The sequence below is a fragment of the Paroedura picta genome, chromosome 3 (genome assembly GCF_049243985.1).
Source record: "Paroedura picta isolate Pp20150507F chromosome 3, Ppicta_v3.0, whole genome shotgun sequence".
In the NCBI taxonomy this organism is placed as follows: domain Eukaryota; kingdom Metazoa; phylum Chordata; class Lepidosauria; order Squamata; family Gekkonidae; genus Paroedura; species Paroedura picta.
Window position 1 is genome coordinate 175776229 of NC_135371.1, and position 14727 is coordinate 175790955.

The following is a 14727-nucleotide window of genomic DNA, read 5'->3' on the forward strand; positions in this document are numbered from 1 at the left end:
GGAACTGATCGCTGCAGTCTGGAGAGGAGCTGGAATTCCGGGGGATCCCCAGGCCCCACCTGGAGGCTGGCATCCCTGACCCTCAGTGGGGTCCAAGGCCACAGAATCCCCCCTCCCAAGCAGCCCCTTCCTCCAGGGGAACTGATCGCTGCAGTCTGGAGAGGAGCTGGCATTCCAGGGGATCCCCAGGCCCCACCTGGAGGCTGGCATCCCTGACCCTCACTGGGGTCCAAGGCCACAGAGTCCCCCCTCCCAAGCAGCCCTTCTCTCCAGGGGAACTGATCTCTGCAGTCTGGAGAGGAGCTGGAATTCCGGGGGATCCCCAGGCCCCACCTGGAGGCTGGCATCCCTGACCCTCAGTGGGGTCCAAGGCCACAGAGTCCCCCCTCCCAAGCAGCCCTTTTCTCCAGGGGAACTGATCTCTGCAGTCTGGAGAGGAGCAGGAATTCCAGGGGATACCCAGGCCCCACCTGGAGGCTGGCATCCCTGACCCTCAGTGGGGTCCAAGGCCACAGAGTCCCCCCTCCCAAGCAGCCCTTTCCTCCAGGGGAACTGATCTCTACAGTCTGGAGAGGAGCTGGAATTCCAGGGGATCCCCAGGCCCCACCTGGAGGCTGGCATCCCTGACCCTCAGTGGGGTCCAAGGCCACAGAGTCCCCCCTCCCAAGCAGCCCTTTCCTCCAGGGGAACTGATCTCTGCAGTCTGGAGAGGAGCTGCAATTTTTTGATATCTCCAGTCCCCCCCTGGAGGTTGGCAAGCCCAACCTATGCTATTGCAGCGTGAATAAAGGTAAAGGGCCGGCGGAGAGGGGCCTCTGGCAAGATCCCACCTGTCACGACCCAATTCACAAGACCGGCCTTACTTTTGCCTGTAAAAGGCTGAAGCATTTATAAGGCTGCCTTCCAGGGGACCACGTGGGCATCCCGAGCTTGGAACTACATTTCCCAGCGCGCATAGCGGCGGCGCCGCCGCCGGAGCGGAAGAGGATGATGTCCTGGTCATGTGACCCTTGTGTTCTGGGACCCACGTGGGCGAGCGCACGGAGGTCCTTCCTGGCGCCAGGATGCTGCCCAGGCTGCTGGTGAGGGCAGGGCAGGGCAGGGCAGGACGGGGGGGCGGCGGGAGGGGCACGGGGGGGGGCCGAGACACGCCACCCGCCGCTGTCGGCCTCCTGTCAGTCAAGGGGGGTAGACTGCCTCTGCACTGGGAGGCTCCACTGCTTTGGACAGAGAACGGATTTGCCTGGGGGAAGATTGCAGCTGAGATTCTTGGGCAGGGGTAGTCAAACCGCGGCCCTCCAGATGTCCATGGACTACAATTCCCATGAGCCCCTGCCAGCATTCGCTGGCAGGGGCTCATGGGAATTGTAGTCCATGGACATCTGGTAGGCGGCAGTTTGACTACCCCTGTTCTTGGACAGAGTGGGAACTTGACGCTCCTTCCTGGGTGAGCAGCAGAACTGCCTGGGGAGGCTGAGGCAGAGACACTCTTTGGAGAGCTCAGAGGGGGAGCTGGAAATACTCACACCCTGGCCCACAAATTCCTCAGAGGGAGGGGGAATCTCACACCTTTATACCCTAAATCATGAACACTCACCTGCAGGGTAAGAATGTCCGCCTACCTGGCCAGGCCATTGGGCAATAGGGCATAAGCCAAGGGTTCCCAGCACAAAACTATTGATGTTTTAAAATTACTGTTTACGTTCTTTTCAGTCTGCCTTCCTCACTGGCCCTCAAGGGGCAATTCCCCAGATTGAGGCTGGACTGGAGGGACCCTCCCTGGCCTGACCCAGCAGGGCTCTTCTGAGGGTTTTCTCAGGGGAAGGCCTCGGCCTCTCTGCCCTGTGGCTGGCCCTGCAGAGGAACTGGCTGGCCCCTGGGTGAGACGGGAGGCTGGACTGGATGGTCTGATCCAGTGAGGCTCTTTGAGGGTACTTATGTGTGTCAAAAATGCTCTCTGATGCTTGTGAGAGCTGGGGAAAAGCAGCCCCTGGAGTTTGCTTGAGAATCGATTGGGTGGTTTCAGCATTTTCATTCAGGGGCCTTGAGAGACAGAGAGATGTTGGGTGGGAAGTTCACTGTGGATCCGCAGAAGGTAAGCTAGGTAGAAATATTCCCTCCAAGCAGATCCAGAAATGATGCTTCTGGTTCCTGGCGGTAGCTGTGAGTTTGTCTTTCGGATAACAGCCTTTTCTCTCTTGCCAGCCTCCTGTCCGTCTGGGTTGCCACCTTCTCTCTGTGGCTCGAAACCTCCATCAGTCTCCAAGGTGTCACATCCCTCTTATTCCCATTGTGGTTGAGCAGACGGTAAGGAGCGTGTGGGTTAGGCTCCTCTTTCTGTGTCTCCTTCTGTGTGACCTCTATGAGGCTCCCATGTGGGCAGAGACTGTGGATCAGTGGCAGAGCCTCTGCTTGGAAGGTGGGAGGTCCCAAGTTCAATCCCCGGCATCTCCAGTGAAAAGGACCAGGCAGGAGGGGATGGAAAGACCTTGGCCTGAGACCCTGGCTCAGTGGCAGAGCCTCTGCTTGGCAGGCAGAAGGTCCCAGGTTCAATCCCCGGGATCTCCAGTTAAAAGGACCAGGCAGGAGGGGATGGGAAAGACCTGGCCTGAGACCCTGGCTCAGTGGCAGAGCCTCTGCTTGGCAGGCAGAAGGTCCCAGGTTCAATCCCCGGCATCTCCAGTTAAAAGGACCAGGCAGGAGGGGATGGGAAAGACCTTGGCCTGAGACCCTGGCTCAGTGGCAGAGCCTCTGCTTGGCAGGCAGGAGGTCCCAGGTTCTATCCCCAGCATCTCCAGTTAAAAGGACCAGGCAGGAGGGGATGGGAAAGACCTTGGCCTGAGACCCTGGCTCAGTGGCAGAGCCTCTGCTTGGCAGGCAGAAGGTCCCAGGTTCAATCCCCGGCATCTCCAGTTAAAAGGACCAGGCAGGAGGGGATGGGAAAGACCTTGGCCTGAGACCCTGGCTCAGTGGCAGAGCCTCTGCTTGGCAGGCAGGAGGTCCCAGGTTCAATCCCCGGCATCTCCAGTTAAAAGGACCAGGCAGGAGGGGATGGGAAAGGCCTTGGCCTGAGACCCTGGCTCAGTGGCAGAGCCTCTGCTTGGCAGACAGAAAGTCCCAGGTTCAATCCCCGGCATCTCCAGTGAAAAGGACCAGGCAGGAGGGGATGGAAAGACCTTGGCCTGAGGCCCTGGCTCAGTGGCAGAGCCTCTGCTTGGCAGGCAGAAGGTCCCAGGTTCTATCCCTGGCATCTCCAGTTAAAAGGACCAGGCAGGAGGGGATGGGAAAGACCTTGGCCTGAGACCCTGGCTCAGGGGCAGAGCCTCTGCTTGGCAGGCAGAAGGTCCCAGGTTCTATCCCTGGCATCTCCAGTTAAAAGGACCAGGCAGGAGGGGATGGGAAGGACCTTGGCCTGAGACCCTGGCTCAGGGGCAGAGCCTCTGCTTGGCAGGCAGAAGGTCCCAGGTTCAATCTCCTGCATCTCCAGTTAGAAGGACCAGGCAGGAGGGGATGGGAAGGACCTTGGCCTGAGACCCTGGCTCAGTGGCAGAGCCTCTGCTGGGCAGGCAGAAGGTCCCAGGTTCAATCCCCAGCAGCATCTCCAGTTAGAAGGACCAGGCAGGAGGGGATGGGAAAGACCTTGGCCTGAGACCCTGGCTCAGTGGCAGAGCCTCTGCTTGAGAATGGAAAAAAATGATGGTGTATAGAGTTGATAATTAAGAGAAATAAAATATTAGAAACAAAAGAGAGTGTTTTTAATACTTGTAATTTTAGAGAAACTGTTAAGTTCATAATTGTACGTGTATTTCCTGTAGCGAAAATCAGAAGCTGCTTCTTTATATTTCTTCTGGATTTTATATTTCTTCTGGATCTTCTTTTGGATCTTTTGGTGCTCTTCTTTTAGTTTTCTTTAGATTTTATCTTTGTCTTTAATAAAAATCAATTTTAAAATGAACGCCCTCAAATTGTACCGAGTTCCCTCATTTGTGAGAGGCCTGTGGGCTTTTCTGTCTGGGGTGGGGGGACCTGAGACTCAGGGGTGCCTGAATCCTGACCACTTGTCTCTTTCAGGGCCGGGGGGAGCGCGCTTATGACATCTACTCTCGCCTGCTGAGGGAGCGCATAGTGTGTGTCATGGGCCCAGTAAGTGTGCTCACCCTGCTCCATCCCCTCTCCCATTCCTTGTATTTCTGAGTCTTTGCTCAAAGCAGGTTCCTGTGTTTCAGTTTTGCTGTTTTAAAAAGTCAGAGGTACAGTCCTTCAAGTAGTTCATCCACCAGACATACATACAACCCAGTTCCCCAGTTCAATTCTCGCTCCAAGCTCTCCAGGGGTGGCAGAAGGCCCTTTGTGGTGGAGGCCCTGGGGGACCAGCACTGGCCTTGAGGACCCCGGGTTCTGATGGGGCAGAGGACCCCAAAACAGTGCTCGGTCATGCCAAGGCTGCCCGTCAAGACCTTTCCTGGTGCCCAGCAAGCGTTTTTACCAAGTTCATGGTCCTTTTGTCCAGAAAGGCCCCTGCATACTTATTGGAGATCTGATTGGCTTTGCAGATTTTTAAAAAAGTTACTGCTTCTATAGTACAAGGATCTCCTCTCTGTGACTAAAGTTGAAATATGGCCACCATTTTGTGGCTGGCTGCATCTCCTGTGACAGACGCTACCCTCTTCGGAAGAAAAGAGCAAGAAGCCAGTAACAACTTAAAGACTAACCAAATTTGGGGCAGGAGAGGAGCTTTTGTGAGTCGCTGCTCATTTCTTCAGGTACCAAAGAGCCAGAGCCCAGGAGTACCTGAAAGACTGACAAAATCGGTCTCTCTGTAGCAATAGAAAAGAGCCAGAATCCAGAAGCTCCTTCAAAATTCATGTCAGGGGAGGAGCTTCCCCTTCTGGTCCCAGAGTCCAGGAACACCAGAAAGACTGACAAAATTTGTGGCAGGGGAGGGGATTTTGGAAGTCTGGGTTCACTCCTTCGGGTCCCAAAGAGCCAGAGTCCAGGAGCATCTGCAAGACTGTCAAAATTCATGGCAGGGGAGGAAGAAGAAGAAGAAGAGTTGGTTCTTATATGCCGCTTTTCCCTACCCGAAGGAGGCTCAAAGCGGCTTACAGTCGCCTTCCCATTCCTCTCCCCACAACAGACACCCTGTGGGGTGGGTGAGGCTGAGAGAGCCCTGATATCACTGCCCGGTCAGAACAGTTTTATCAGTGCTGTGACTAGCCCAAGGTCACCCAGCTGGCTGCATGTGGGGGAGCGCAGAATCGAACCCGGCATGCCAGATTAGAAGTCCGCACTCCTAACCACTACACCAAACTGGCTCTCTTTCGGGAGTCCGTCCTCACTTCTTCATAAGACAGCTGCCCATCCTGTACTATACGCTCTGTCAGAATTCCAGAGGTGCTCACGGACTAGAAGGGCAGCTTTCGAACGCTCATGGATCTCTCCTCTCTGCCATACGTCACTTCAAGAAGGACGTCGATAAAATTGAAAGGGGACAGAGGAGAGCGACGAAGATGATCTGGGGCCAAGGGACCAAGCCCTATGAAGATAGGTTGAGGGACTTGGGAATGTTCAGCCTGGAGAAAAGGAGGTTGAGAGGGGACATGATAGCCCTCTTTAAGTATTTGAAAGGTTGTCACTTGGAGGAGGGCAGGATGCTGTTTCTGTTGGCTGCAGCGGAAAGGACACGCAGTAATGGGTTTAAACTTCAAGTACAACGATATAGGCTAGATATCAGGAAAAAAACTTTTCACAGTCAGAGTAGTTCAGCAGTGGAATAGGCTGCCTAAGGAGGTGGTGAGCTCCCCCTCACTGGCAGTCTTCAAGCAAAGGCTGGATACACACTTTTCTTGGATGCTTTAGGATGCTTAGGGCTGATCTTGCGTTGAGCAGGGGGTTGGACTAGATGGCCTGTATGGCCCCTTCCAACTCTAGGATTCTGTGATTCTATAAACAGTTCCGCAGGGCCTGGAAAAGGGAGCTCCTCCGCCAGGCGTTTGGTTGAGGCCCACCGGAATCAACAACACCCACAGGGCCCCTCAGCCTCCCTCTGAGGAACCCAAGCACCCACAGACCTGTTTGAACCATTACTCTGATTAGGCTGTGACCTTCGGTTCTGGTTACTAATGTCAATGTTACGTTTGTTGTACTCCTTCTTATATGTTATGCAGAAACAAATGTCCATGTATTGTTTACATTCCGTGTGAACTGCCCTGTGCCTCAGGGGAGGGTGATATACAAATAAAATAAAACAAATAAACCTGGGCTGAAAGAAGTTGACTCATCTGGGGGGACTGAATGCACATCATAGTTGAGTGGCGAAGAGAACATCTCACATGCTGGCTGCATGAACTTCTTTTGCATTCATGGCCCAGGTGTGGAGGGAGGGGCCCATGGCTGATACGGGGTCGGGAACCCCCTACCCACAACGCAAGTGGGCCAGGCAGAGGGAGGCACTGGGGTCTCCAGCTGGCACATGAATTTCGGCACCCAGGAAGTGACCTCTCTTGTGTCTTCTGGCCTCTAGATCGATGACAGCGTGGCCAGTCTGGTCATAGCCCAGCTCCTGTTCCTGCAGTCGGAAAGCAATAAGAAGCCCATCCACATGTACATCAACAGCCCTGGTAAGTCGCAGAGAAGAGCCAGAGAGAGAAGGCCCTGTGTCTGGAGAGGAGGAGAGGCCTGGGCCCCTTGGCCCCTTCGCCCTCCTTGTGCTTGTTGGGGCAACAGCAGGGGAAGGCCTCAGCCCCTATGCCCTGGTTTGGGTCCTGTGTGAGACGGGATGCTGGACTGGTTGGACCGCTGGTCTGATCCAGCAGGGCTCTTCTGATGTTCTTCTTGGGGGAAGGGTTGGATTCCATGCCTTGTTGGCCCACCAGGCAGAGGGGATGGGAAAGACCTTGGCCTGAGACCCTGGCTCAGTGGCAGAGCCTCTGCTTGGCAGGCAGAAGGTCCCAGGTTCAATCCCCAGCAGCATCTCCAGTTAGAAGGACCAGGCAGGAGGGGAAGGGGAAGATCTTGGCCTGAGACCCTGGCTCAGTGGCAGAGCCTCTGCTTGGCAGACAGAAGGTCCCAGGTTCAATCCCCGGCATCTCCAGTTAGAAGGACCAGGCAGGAGGGGATGGGGAAGACCTTGGCCTGAGACCCTGGCTCAGTGGAAGAGCCTCTGCTTGGCAGGCAGAAGGTCCCAGGTTCAATCCCCGGCATCTCCAGTTAGAAGGACCAGGCAGGAGGGGATGGGGAAGACCTTGGCCTGAGACCCTGGCTCAGTGGAAGAGCCTCTGCTTGGCAGGCAGAAAGTCCCAGGTTCAATCCCCGGCATCTCCAGTTAGAAGGACCAGGCAGGAGGGGATGGGAAAGACCTTGGCCTGAGACCCTGGCTCAGTGGCAGAGCCTCTGCTTGGCAGGCAGAAGGTCCCAGGTTCAATCCCCAGCAGCATCTCCAGTTAGAAGGACCAGGCAGGAGGGGATGGGGAAGATCTTGGCCTGAGACCCTGGCTCAGTGGCAGAGCCTCTGCTTGGCAGGCAGAAGGTCCCAGGTTCAATCCCCGGCATCTCCAGTTAGAAGGACCAGGCAGGAGGGGATGGGGAAGACCTTGGCCTGAGACCCTGGCTCAGTGGAAGAGCCTCTGCTTGGCAGGCAGAAGGTCCCAGGTTCAATCCCCGGCATCTCCAGTTAGAAGGACCAGGCAGGAGGGGATGGGGAAGACCTTGGCCTGAGACCCTGGCTCAGTGGAAGAGCCTCTGCTTGGCAGGCAGAAAGTCCCAGGTTCAATCCCCGGCATCTCCAGTTAGAAGGACCAGGCAGGAGGGGATGGGAAAGACCTTGGCCTGAGACCCTGGCTCAGTGGCAGAGCCTCTGCTTGGCAGGCAGAAGGTCCCAGGTTCAATCCCCGGCATCTCCAGTTAGAAGGACCAGGCAGGAGGGGATGGGGAAGACCTTGGCCTGAGACCCTGGCTCAGTGGAAGAGCCTCTGCTTGGCAGGCAGAAAGTCCCAGGTTCAATCCCCGGCATCTCCAGTTAGAAGGACCAGGCAGGAGGGGATGGGAAAGACCTTGGCCTGAGACCCTGGCTCAGTGGCAGAGCCTCTGCTTGGCAGGCAGAAGGTCCCTGGTTCAATCCCTGGCATCTCCAGTTAGAAGGACCAGGCAGGAGGAGATGGGAAAGACCTTGGCCTGAGACCCTGGCTCAGTGGCAGAGCCTCTGCTTGGCAGGCAGGAGGTCCCAGGTTCAATCCCCAGCATCTCCAGTTAGAAGGACCAGGCAGGAGGGGATGGGAGAGACCTTGACCTGAGACCCTGACTCAGTGGCAGAGCCTCTGCTTGGCAGGCAGGAGGTCCCAGGTTCAATCCCCGACATCTCCAGTTAGAAGGACCAGGCAGGAGGGATGGTAAAGGCCTTGGCCTGAGACCCTGGCTCAGTGGCAGAGCCTCTGCTTGGCAGGCAGAAAGTCCCAGGTTCAATCCCTGGCATCTCCAGTTAGAAGGATCAGGCAGGATGGGAAAGACCTTGGCCTGAGACCCTGGCTCAGTGGCAGAGCCTCTGCTTGGCAGGCAGAAGGTCCCAGGTTCAATCCCTGGATTAAAGACCTGTTCCCCCTCCCCCCCCCAAAAAAAAAAAAAGAAAAGGAAGAAAGAAAAAGAAAAGAAAAGAAAAACAGGTCTTTCAAACCCTTCAGCATCCACTGATTGTGGGAATAAATAACTTCTTGCACCTGGGGAATTTCTTTTTATTCCATTATTTCGTTTCTACCCTGCCTGCCTTGTCAGTAGGGGCCCACAGGGGCTTACATTGTTCTCCATATTGTCCTCACAACAACCATGCAAGGCAGGCTCAGCTGAGAGTTCGTGACTGGCCCAAGGTCACCTCCCGAGCTTCCGTGGCAGAATCTGGGCTTAAAGTTGTCACACACACACACACGTCCAAATTCACGGCCTCCCACCAGCTCACAGGCCAGGGCTCCATTTTCAGGCCGGACATTCTTGAATCCTAATCGAATAAGGAAACTTTCCCAAGGCCTTTTCCTTTTCTTTCTCGGAGGAGTGTTCTCTTTGGGGAAAGGACGAGGAGAAAATTGCTTGGCTAGATAAGAACATGGGCCTTTCTTTTGAGGGAGGCTGGGGCCCTGTTTTGCTGGCATGTGTGTGCTGGGAGCAGGCTCTAGAACAGGGGTAGTCCAACTGCGGCCCTCCAGATGTCCATGGACTACAATTCCCATGAGCCCCTGCCAGCGTCTCCCAAACCCGTTCTCCTTGCCTCTTGCTTCGCGGGGTCCAGGAAAGGCCCAGATCCACAGTCACCTGGCAGCGACTTAACCCCCTCCGTGCCGAACGGTGCTGCCGCAGGCCCCCTGGCTGACCCTCCTTAGCGTCTCTGCCCCATTTTGGGTCCCACACCTCCTGGGTTTCCCCAGTTGCTCACTGTCCCTTTGCTTCCTCCGCAGGCGGCATGGTGACCTCCGGGCTGGCGATCTACGACACGATGCAGTACATCCTCAACCCGATCTGCACATGGTGCGTGGGCCAGGCGGCCAGTATGGGCTCTCTGCTGCTGGCGGCGGGGTCGCCGGGAATGCGCCACTCCCTGCCCAACTCGCGCATTATGATCCACCAGCCCTCGGGAGGGGCACGGGTGAGTCCCACCGCCCCCCCTCCGGATCCCCCGAGCCGCCCGCCCCACCCCTCCACCGAGCCTTCGTGTCCATCTTGATGTCGAATGACCCTGAAGGGGGCGGAGGGTCATGGCTGCCCCATGCTCCTTTGTGTTTGGGGTGGGGAAGCCAGCATGGCGTGGTGGTTGGGGTGTCGGACTGGGACAAGGGTCCCCAACAGAGCGCCCGGGGGCACCTTTCCTGGGCCCCACAAAGTCTTTTTAGGAAGTGGGCGGGGCCCCTTCCCACTAGGGATCGTGATCGTCTCTGTGAATCGTATTAGCCGCACAGATTAAAACAACAATTTTGGCAACAGGTGACTGTTGTCTGTGGCTTCTCTTCCCCAGAATATTTTTTCCTGGTTACTCCTCTTGTCCCCTGCATTGGGCTTCCTCTGTGTGCGTAGCTCCGCCTCCTGGGGCGGCCATTTTGTGGTTGTGCCAACCGCCCCGTGTCAGGATTCCAAACGTCCCTGCAGGCTCAGAAAGATCGAGGGCCCCTGGGCCAGGATAATCAGGGACACCTCGGTTCAAATCTCTTGCTGAGTTAACCTTGGGTCCGTTGCGCACGTCCTCAGCATAGCCTACCTTACAGGGTGGTTGTGAGGATGAAGCGGAGGGGAGGATAATGTTGTCAACTGCTTTGAGTCCCCGTTGGGAAAACCAGCGGGGCACAGATGGAGTCAAGAAAGAAGTGAATAAATTTCCATCCACTTCTCTGCTTCCCCTTTCAGGGCCAGGCGACGGATATTGCGATCCAGGCGGAGGAGATCTTGAAGCTGAAGAAACAAATCAACGGCCTGTACGCTAAACACACCAAGCAGACCCTGGAGGTGATTGGTAAGCTGCGTAAGGCCTGGGGAGAGAGGGAATCTAGCCGGACTGGCAGGGGCCGTATCTGGAGCCGGGCAGGCAGTGAGAGGCCCGGCCCCTGGACTCCTGTTGGACTTTCCCGCTTGGATCGGCTGATTCTCTTCTGCCTCCTTCCACTACAGTGGAATAAACAGGTGGCAGTGAGGTATAGTGGTCAGAATTGGATCTGGGAGACGTGCCCATGAAGTTTAAATTGCGAAACAGGAAGGGGGGGGTTGGACCTCAACCCCAAATATGCTGATAATCTTGCAAGGTATACTTCCAATAAAACATTATCAAAATACATATTTATTATATAGTGTACACAGTGGTGAAACTTAAAAATGTAAGGTCTGAACATCAGATTCCATAAGACCTCAAAATGAACAACACATTTTATTTATTTTTTATATAAAAAATAAATTAAAAAATAAATAAAAATTGATGTTCATTTTTTACCCCACCCTTCCCCAGTAGGGCTCAGGGCAGCTTACAATAAAATCGGATACAGAGGAATATAATATAGGTTTTAAAATTTGAAACAATTGAGAGCCATCATGGCACTGTGCCTAAGAGCAGTGGCCTCTAATCTAGGGAACCGGGTTCGATTCCCCACCCTTCCTCCGCAGGCAGCCAGCTGGGTGACCTTGGACCAGTCCCAGTTCTCTCAGAGCTCTCAGCCCCACCTCCCTCCCAGGGTGTCTGTTGTGGGGAGAGGAAGGGAAGGCGATTGGAAGCCGCTTTGAGGCTCCTTCGGGTAGACAAAAGCAGGGTACCAAAAACAGCTCTTCTTCTTACTGAAGGTGTAATAACGTCACGTGCAAAACGGATGATTTCACATACACAGCTGACGAATCCATCAGCAGCAAATGAGGCCACCTGGGTTACAGCCTACAGGGCCCTCCTCTGTGGTCAGTCATATATATCAGGGGTGGTCAACCAGTGGTCCTCCAGATGTCCATGGACTACAATTCCCATGAGCCCCTGCCGCTGGCAGGGGCTCATGGGAATTGTAGCCCATGGACATCTGGAGGACCACTGGTTGACCACCCCTGATATATACTATTTCAAACAAACACACATTTAGAAATTAATGCAGAAAGCCAGACGGGGAGTTGCTTTCTCCTGCGCTGTGATTTGAAGCTCATTCACTCACAGGGCCTCCGAAATTCGGAAGCGACACACACACGTTTCCTTTTGACAATTGTTGCAAGCCGCCTGGAGCCCCGAGGAAATGTTTTGTTCCCTGAAACTTAACCGGCGGATGCCGACGCTTCTCTCCCGCCCAGAGTCCGCCATGGAGAGGGATCGCTACATGAGCCCCGTTGAAGCCCAGGAGTTTGGCATCTTGGACAAAGTGCTCGTCCATCCACCACACGACGGAGAAGACGAGCCGGAGCTGGTGCAGAAGGAGACGCCGCCGGCCCCCACGCCCCCCACGTCCTCTGTGTCAGCCGAACCCTGAGCGGCCGGCCCCCTCGGTGCTTCCTCTGGGGCGATTCTGGCATCGTGGGCCCCACGGATCAAGGACGGCTGCGGCAGAACGCCCCAGGATATTGCTCTCTTCAGCGGGCAGAGAGCGCGGCTGACCCGCTGAGTTCCCAGCCAGGGGCCCCTCTGCTGCCTCTTGCCCTGCAGGATCGGGCTCTGCTTCCTCCCCATAGGAGAGTCGCTCCCCACACCGCCTCGCCCCACTTGACAGCTCTGTTTATATAGTGATGGTTTTAAATGAAATGTTGACCTCTTTGGCATTCTCCGCCTGGTCTTTCTGGCTTTCCTTTCGGCAGCTGTGTGGTTCGCAGTGTCTCTCTTTTGGGCTTTTATCCCTGCGGTGGATTTGGATCACCTGCGTTAAGTCCGTGGGCTCAGGGACACCCAGAGCCGGGAATCCCGGCAGCTCTTTATGGGTGCCAGAACATGACAGAAGGAGTACCAAGACTGCACCAGGGAAGAAACCCCCAAACCCCCCCAGTATGGGCACACAAAGCACAAAGGGATCACCCGCGGCTGCGTGCCGTTGGCCGGATCCCAAATGATTGATTTAAACTTATTTGGATTTTGCGGCAGAGATCCTTGCAGGGCATTGGCCTAAACCACGCTTGCTTCGATCCTACCTCGTAGGAGTGTTAGCAAGGCCACAAACGCCGCAACCTAGATATGCAGGCAGGTGGGGAATGGGTGCCTCAGGGGTCCGGACTCTGGCAAATATTTTCCCTTCCCAAAACTGCCCTTGGCCTCCAAGGGGACGCTGGCAAGCCTGCCTCCTGTCCCATCTGTCCTGGGCATGTATATTCTATTATTTACTTAGTTTATTATTTACTATAAATCAAGCCTGCTATATGGTAAGTACAGCGGGCACTAGCAGGTCTTCCCTGGCACCCAGGAAGCTCAGCCACTGGCTCTGGGAGGTGGGCGTGTTTTCCAGGGGGTGGGCAATGCTGGGCTACCCCCCAGGCTACAGGCCTCCCCCGCTGCCTGGGAAATGCACTCACCGGCTCTTTGGCTAGGCTGAGGCCTCCCCCTCCCCCCTCTCGCCTGCAGTACGGCAATGGTGGGTGTGGGCCGAAGATGGCCCATGTTGGGGGGTGGACGGGTCATTCCTGGCCCAAGGGGCCAATCGTTGCCCTGCCCCCCATGCCGGACAGCGCCTACCCCCACAGCCCTTACTCCTTATAGCGCAGAGTGGTAAGGATAATGGGATGGGATTCGCCCCTTGCCCCCCCAGCAAGCCTTTCATGCAGCAAGGAGCCAAAGCATTCTCCGATCATCCATTTTAGCCTCACAACAACCCTGTGAGGTAGAAGAGGCAGGTTTCTGTGGCACAGGATTTGAACCTGGGTCTCCTAGATCCTGTTCTGGCTCTCTGACCAAAACAGCCACACTGGATGAAGAAGGTACAGGGGGTTCTCACAATCTCTCCCCTTTAAACAGTCTACATCTGGAAAGAGGCTGTTGTTACAGTCAAAACGTGACTTCTGTTTGATGACTTCTGCTGGCTGCAGAGGAGAGGACACGCAGTAATGGGTTTAAACTTCAAGTACAACGATATAGGCTAGATATCAAGAAAATGTTTTTCACAGTCAGAGTAGTTCAGCAGTGGAAGGGGCTGCCTAAGGAGGTGGTGAGCTCCCCCTCACTGGCAGTCTTCAAGCAAAGGTTGGATACACACTTTTCTTGGATGCTTTAGGATGCTTAGGGCTGATCCTGCGTTGAGCAGGGGGTTGGACTAGATGGCCTCTATGGACCCTTCCAACTCTATGATTCTATGATTCTATGTGGTTGCCTCCCCCCTCCCCCCCTCGAGTACCAGTGTGATTCACTGTGCCTTTGGAAGGGTTTATGACTGCCCCAAAAAGAAGGAGGGGGGATGTACTCTGAGGAGGGCACTTCACTCAGGGGCCGTGGCTCAGGGGCAGAGCGTCTGCTTGGCCTGCAGAAGGTCCCAGGTTCAATCCCCAGCATCTCCAGTTCAAAGGACCAGGCAGGAGGGGATGGGGAAGACCTTGGCCTGAGACCCTGGCTCAGTGGCAGAGCCTCTGCTTGGCAGGCAGAAGGTCCCAGGTTCAATCCCCGGCATCTCCAGTTAGAAGGACCAGGCAGGAGGGGATGGGAAAGACCTTGGCCTGAGACCCTGGCTCAGTGGCAGAGCCTCTGCTTGGCAGGCAGAAGGTCCCAGGTTCAATCCCCGGTATCTCCAGTTAGAAGGACCAGGCAGGAGGGGATGGGAAAGACCTTGGCCTGAGACCCTGGCTCAGTGGCAGAGCCTCTGCTTGGCAGGCAGGAGGTCCCAGGTTCAATCCCCGGCATCTCCAGTTAGAAGGACCAGGCAGGAGGGGATGGGAAAGACCTTGGCCTGAGACCCTGGCTCAGTGGCAGAGCCTCTGCTTGGCAGGCAGGAGGTCCCAGGTTCAATCCCCGGCATCTCCAGTTAGAAGGACCAGGCAGGAGGGGATGGGAAAGACCTTGGCCTGAGACCCTGGCTCAGTGGCAGAGCCTCTGCTTGGCAGGCAGGAGGTCCCAGGTTCAATCCCCGGCATCTCCAGTTAGAAGGACCAGGCAGGAGGGGATGGGAAAGACCTTGGCCTGAGACCCTGGCTCAGTGGCAGAGCCTCTGCTTGGCAGGCAGAAGGTCCCAGGTTCAATCCCCGGCATCTCCAGTTAGAAGGACCAGGCAGGAGGGGATGGGAAAGGCCTTGGCCTGAGACCCTGGCTCAGGGGCAGAGCCTCTG

The 14727-nt window shown here is 55.7% G+C and overlaps 1 protein-coding gene across 1 annotated transcript; it reads left to right on the top strand.

Annotated features, from left to right (window-relative positions):
* The first annotated feature begins 960 nt into the window (after positions 1-960).
* On the top strand, positions 961-12249 carry CLPP (caseinolytic mitochondrial matrix peptidase proteolytic subunit). Its single transcript, XM_077329825.1, has 7 exons — positions 961-1082; positions 2206-2307; positions 4072-4143; positions 6524-6620; positions 9441-9628; positions 10381-10486; positions 11788-12249. Exons 1-7 carry the CDS (start codon positions 1065-1067, stop codon positions 11961-11963), a joined length of 759 nt encoding a protein of 252 aa, XP_077185940.1. The 5' UTR covers positions 961-1064; the 3' UTR covers positions 11964-12249.
* The last annotated feature ends 2478 nt before the right edge of the window (positions 12250-14727 follow it).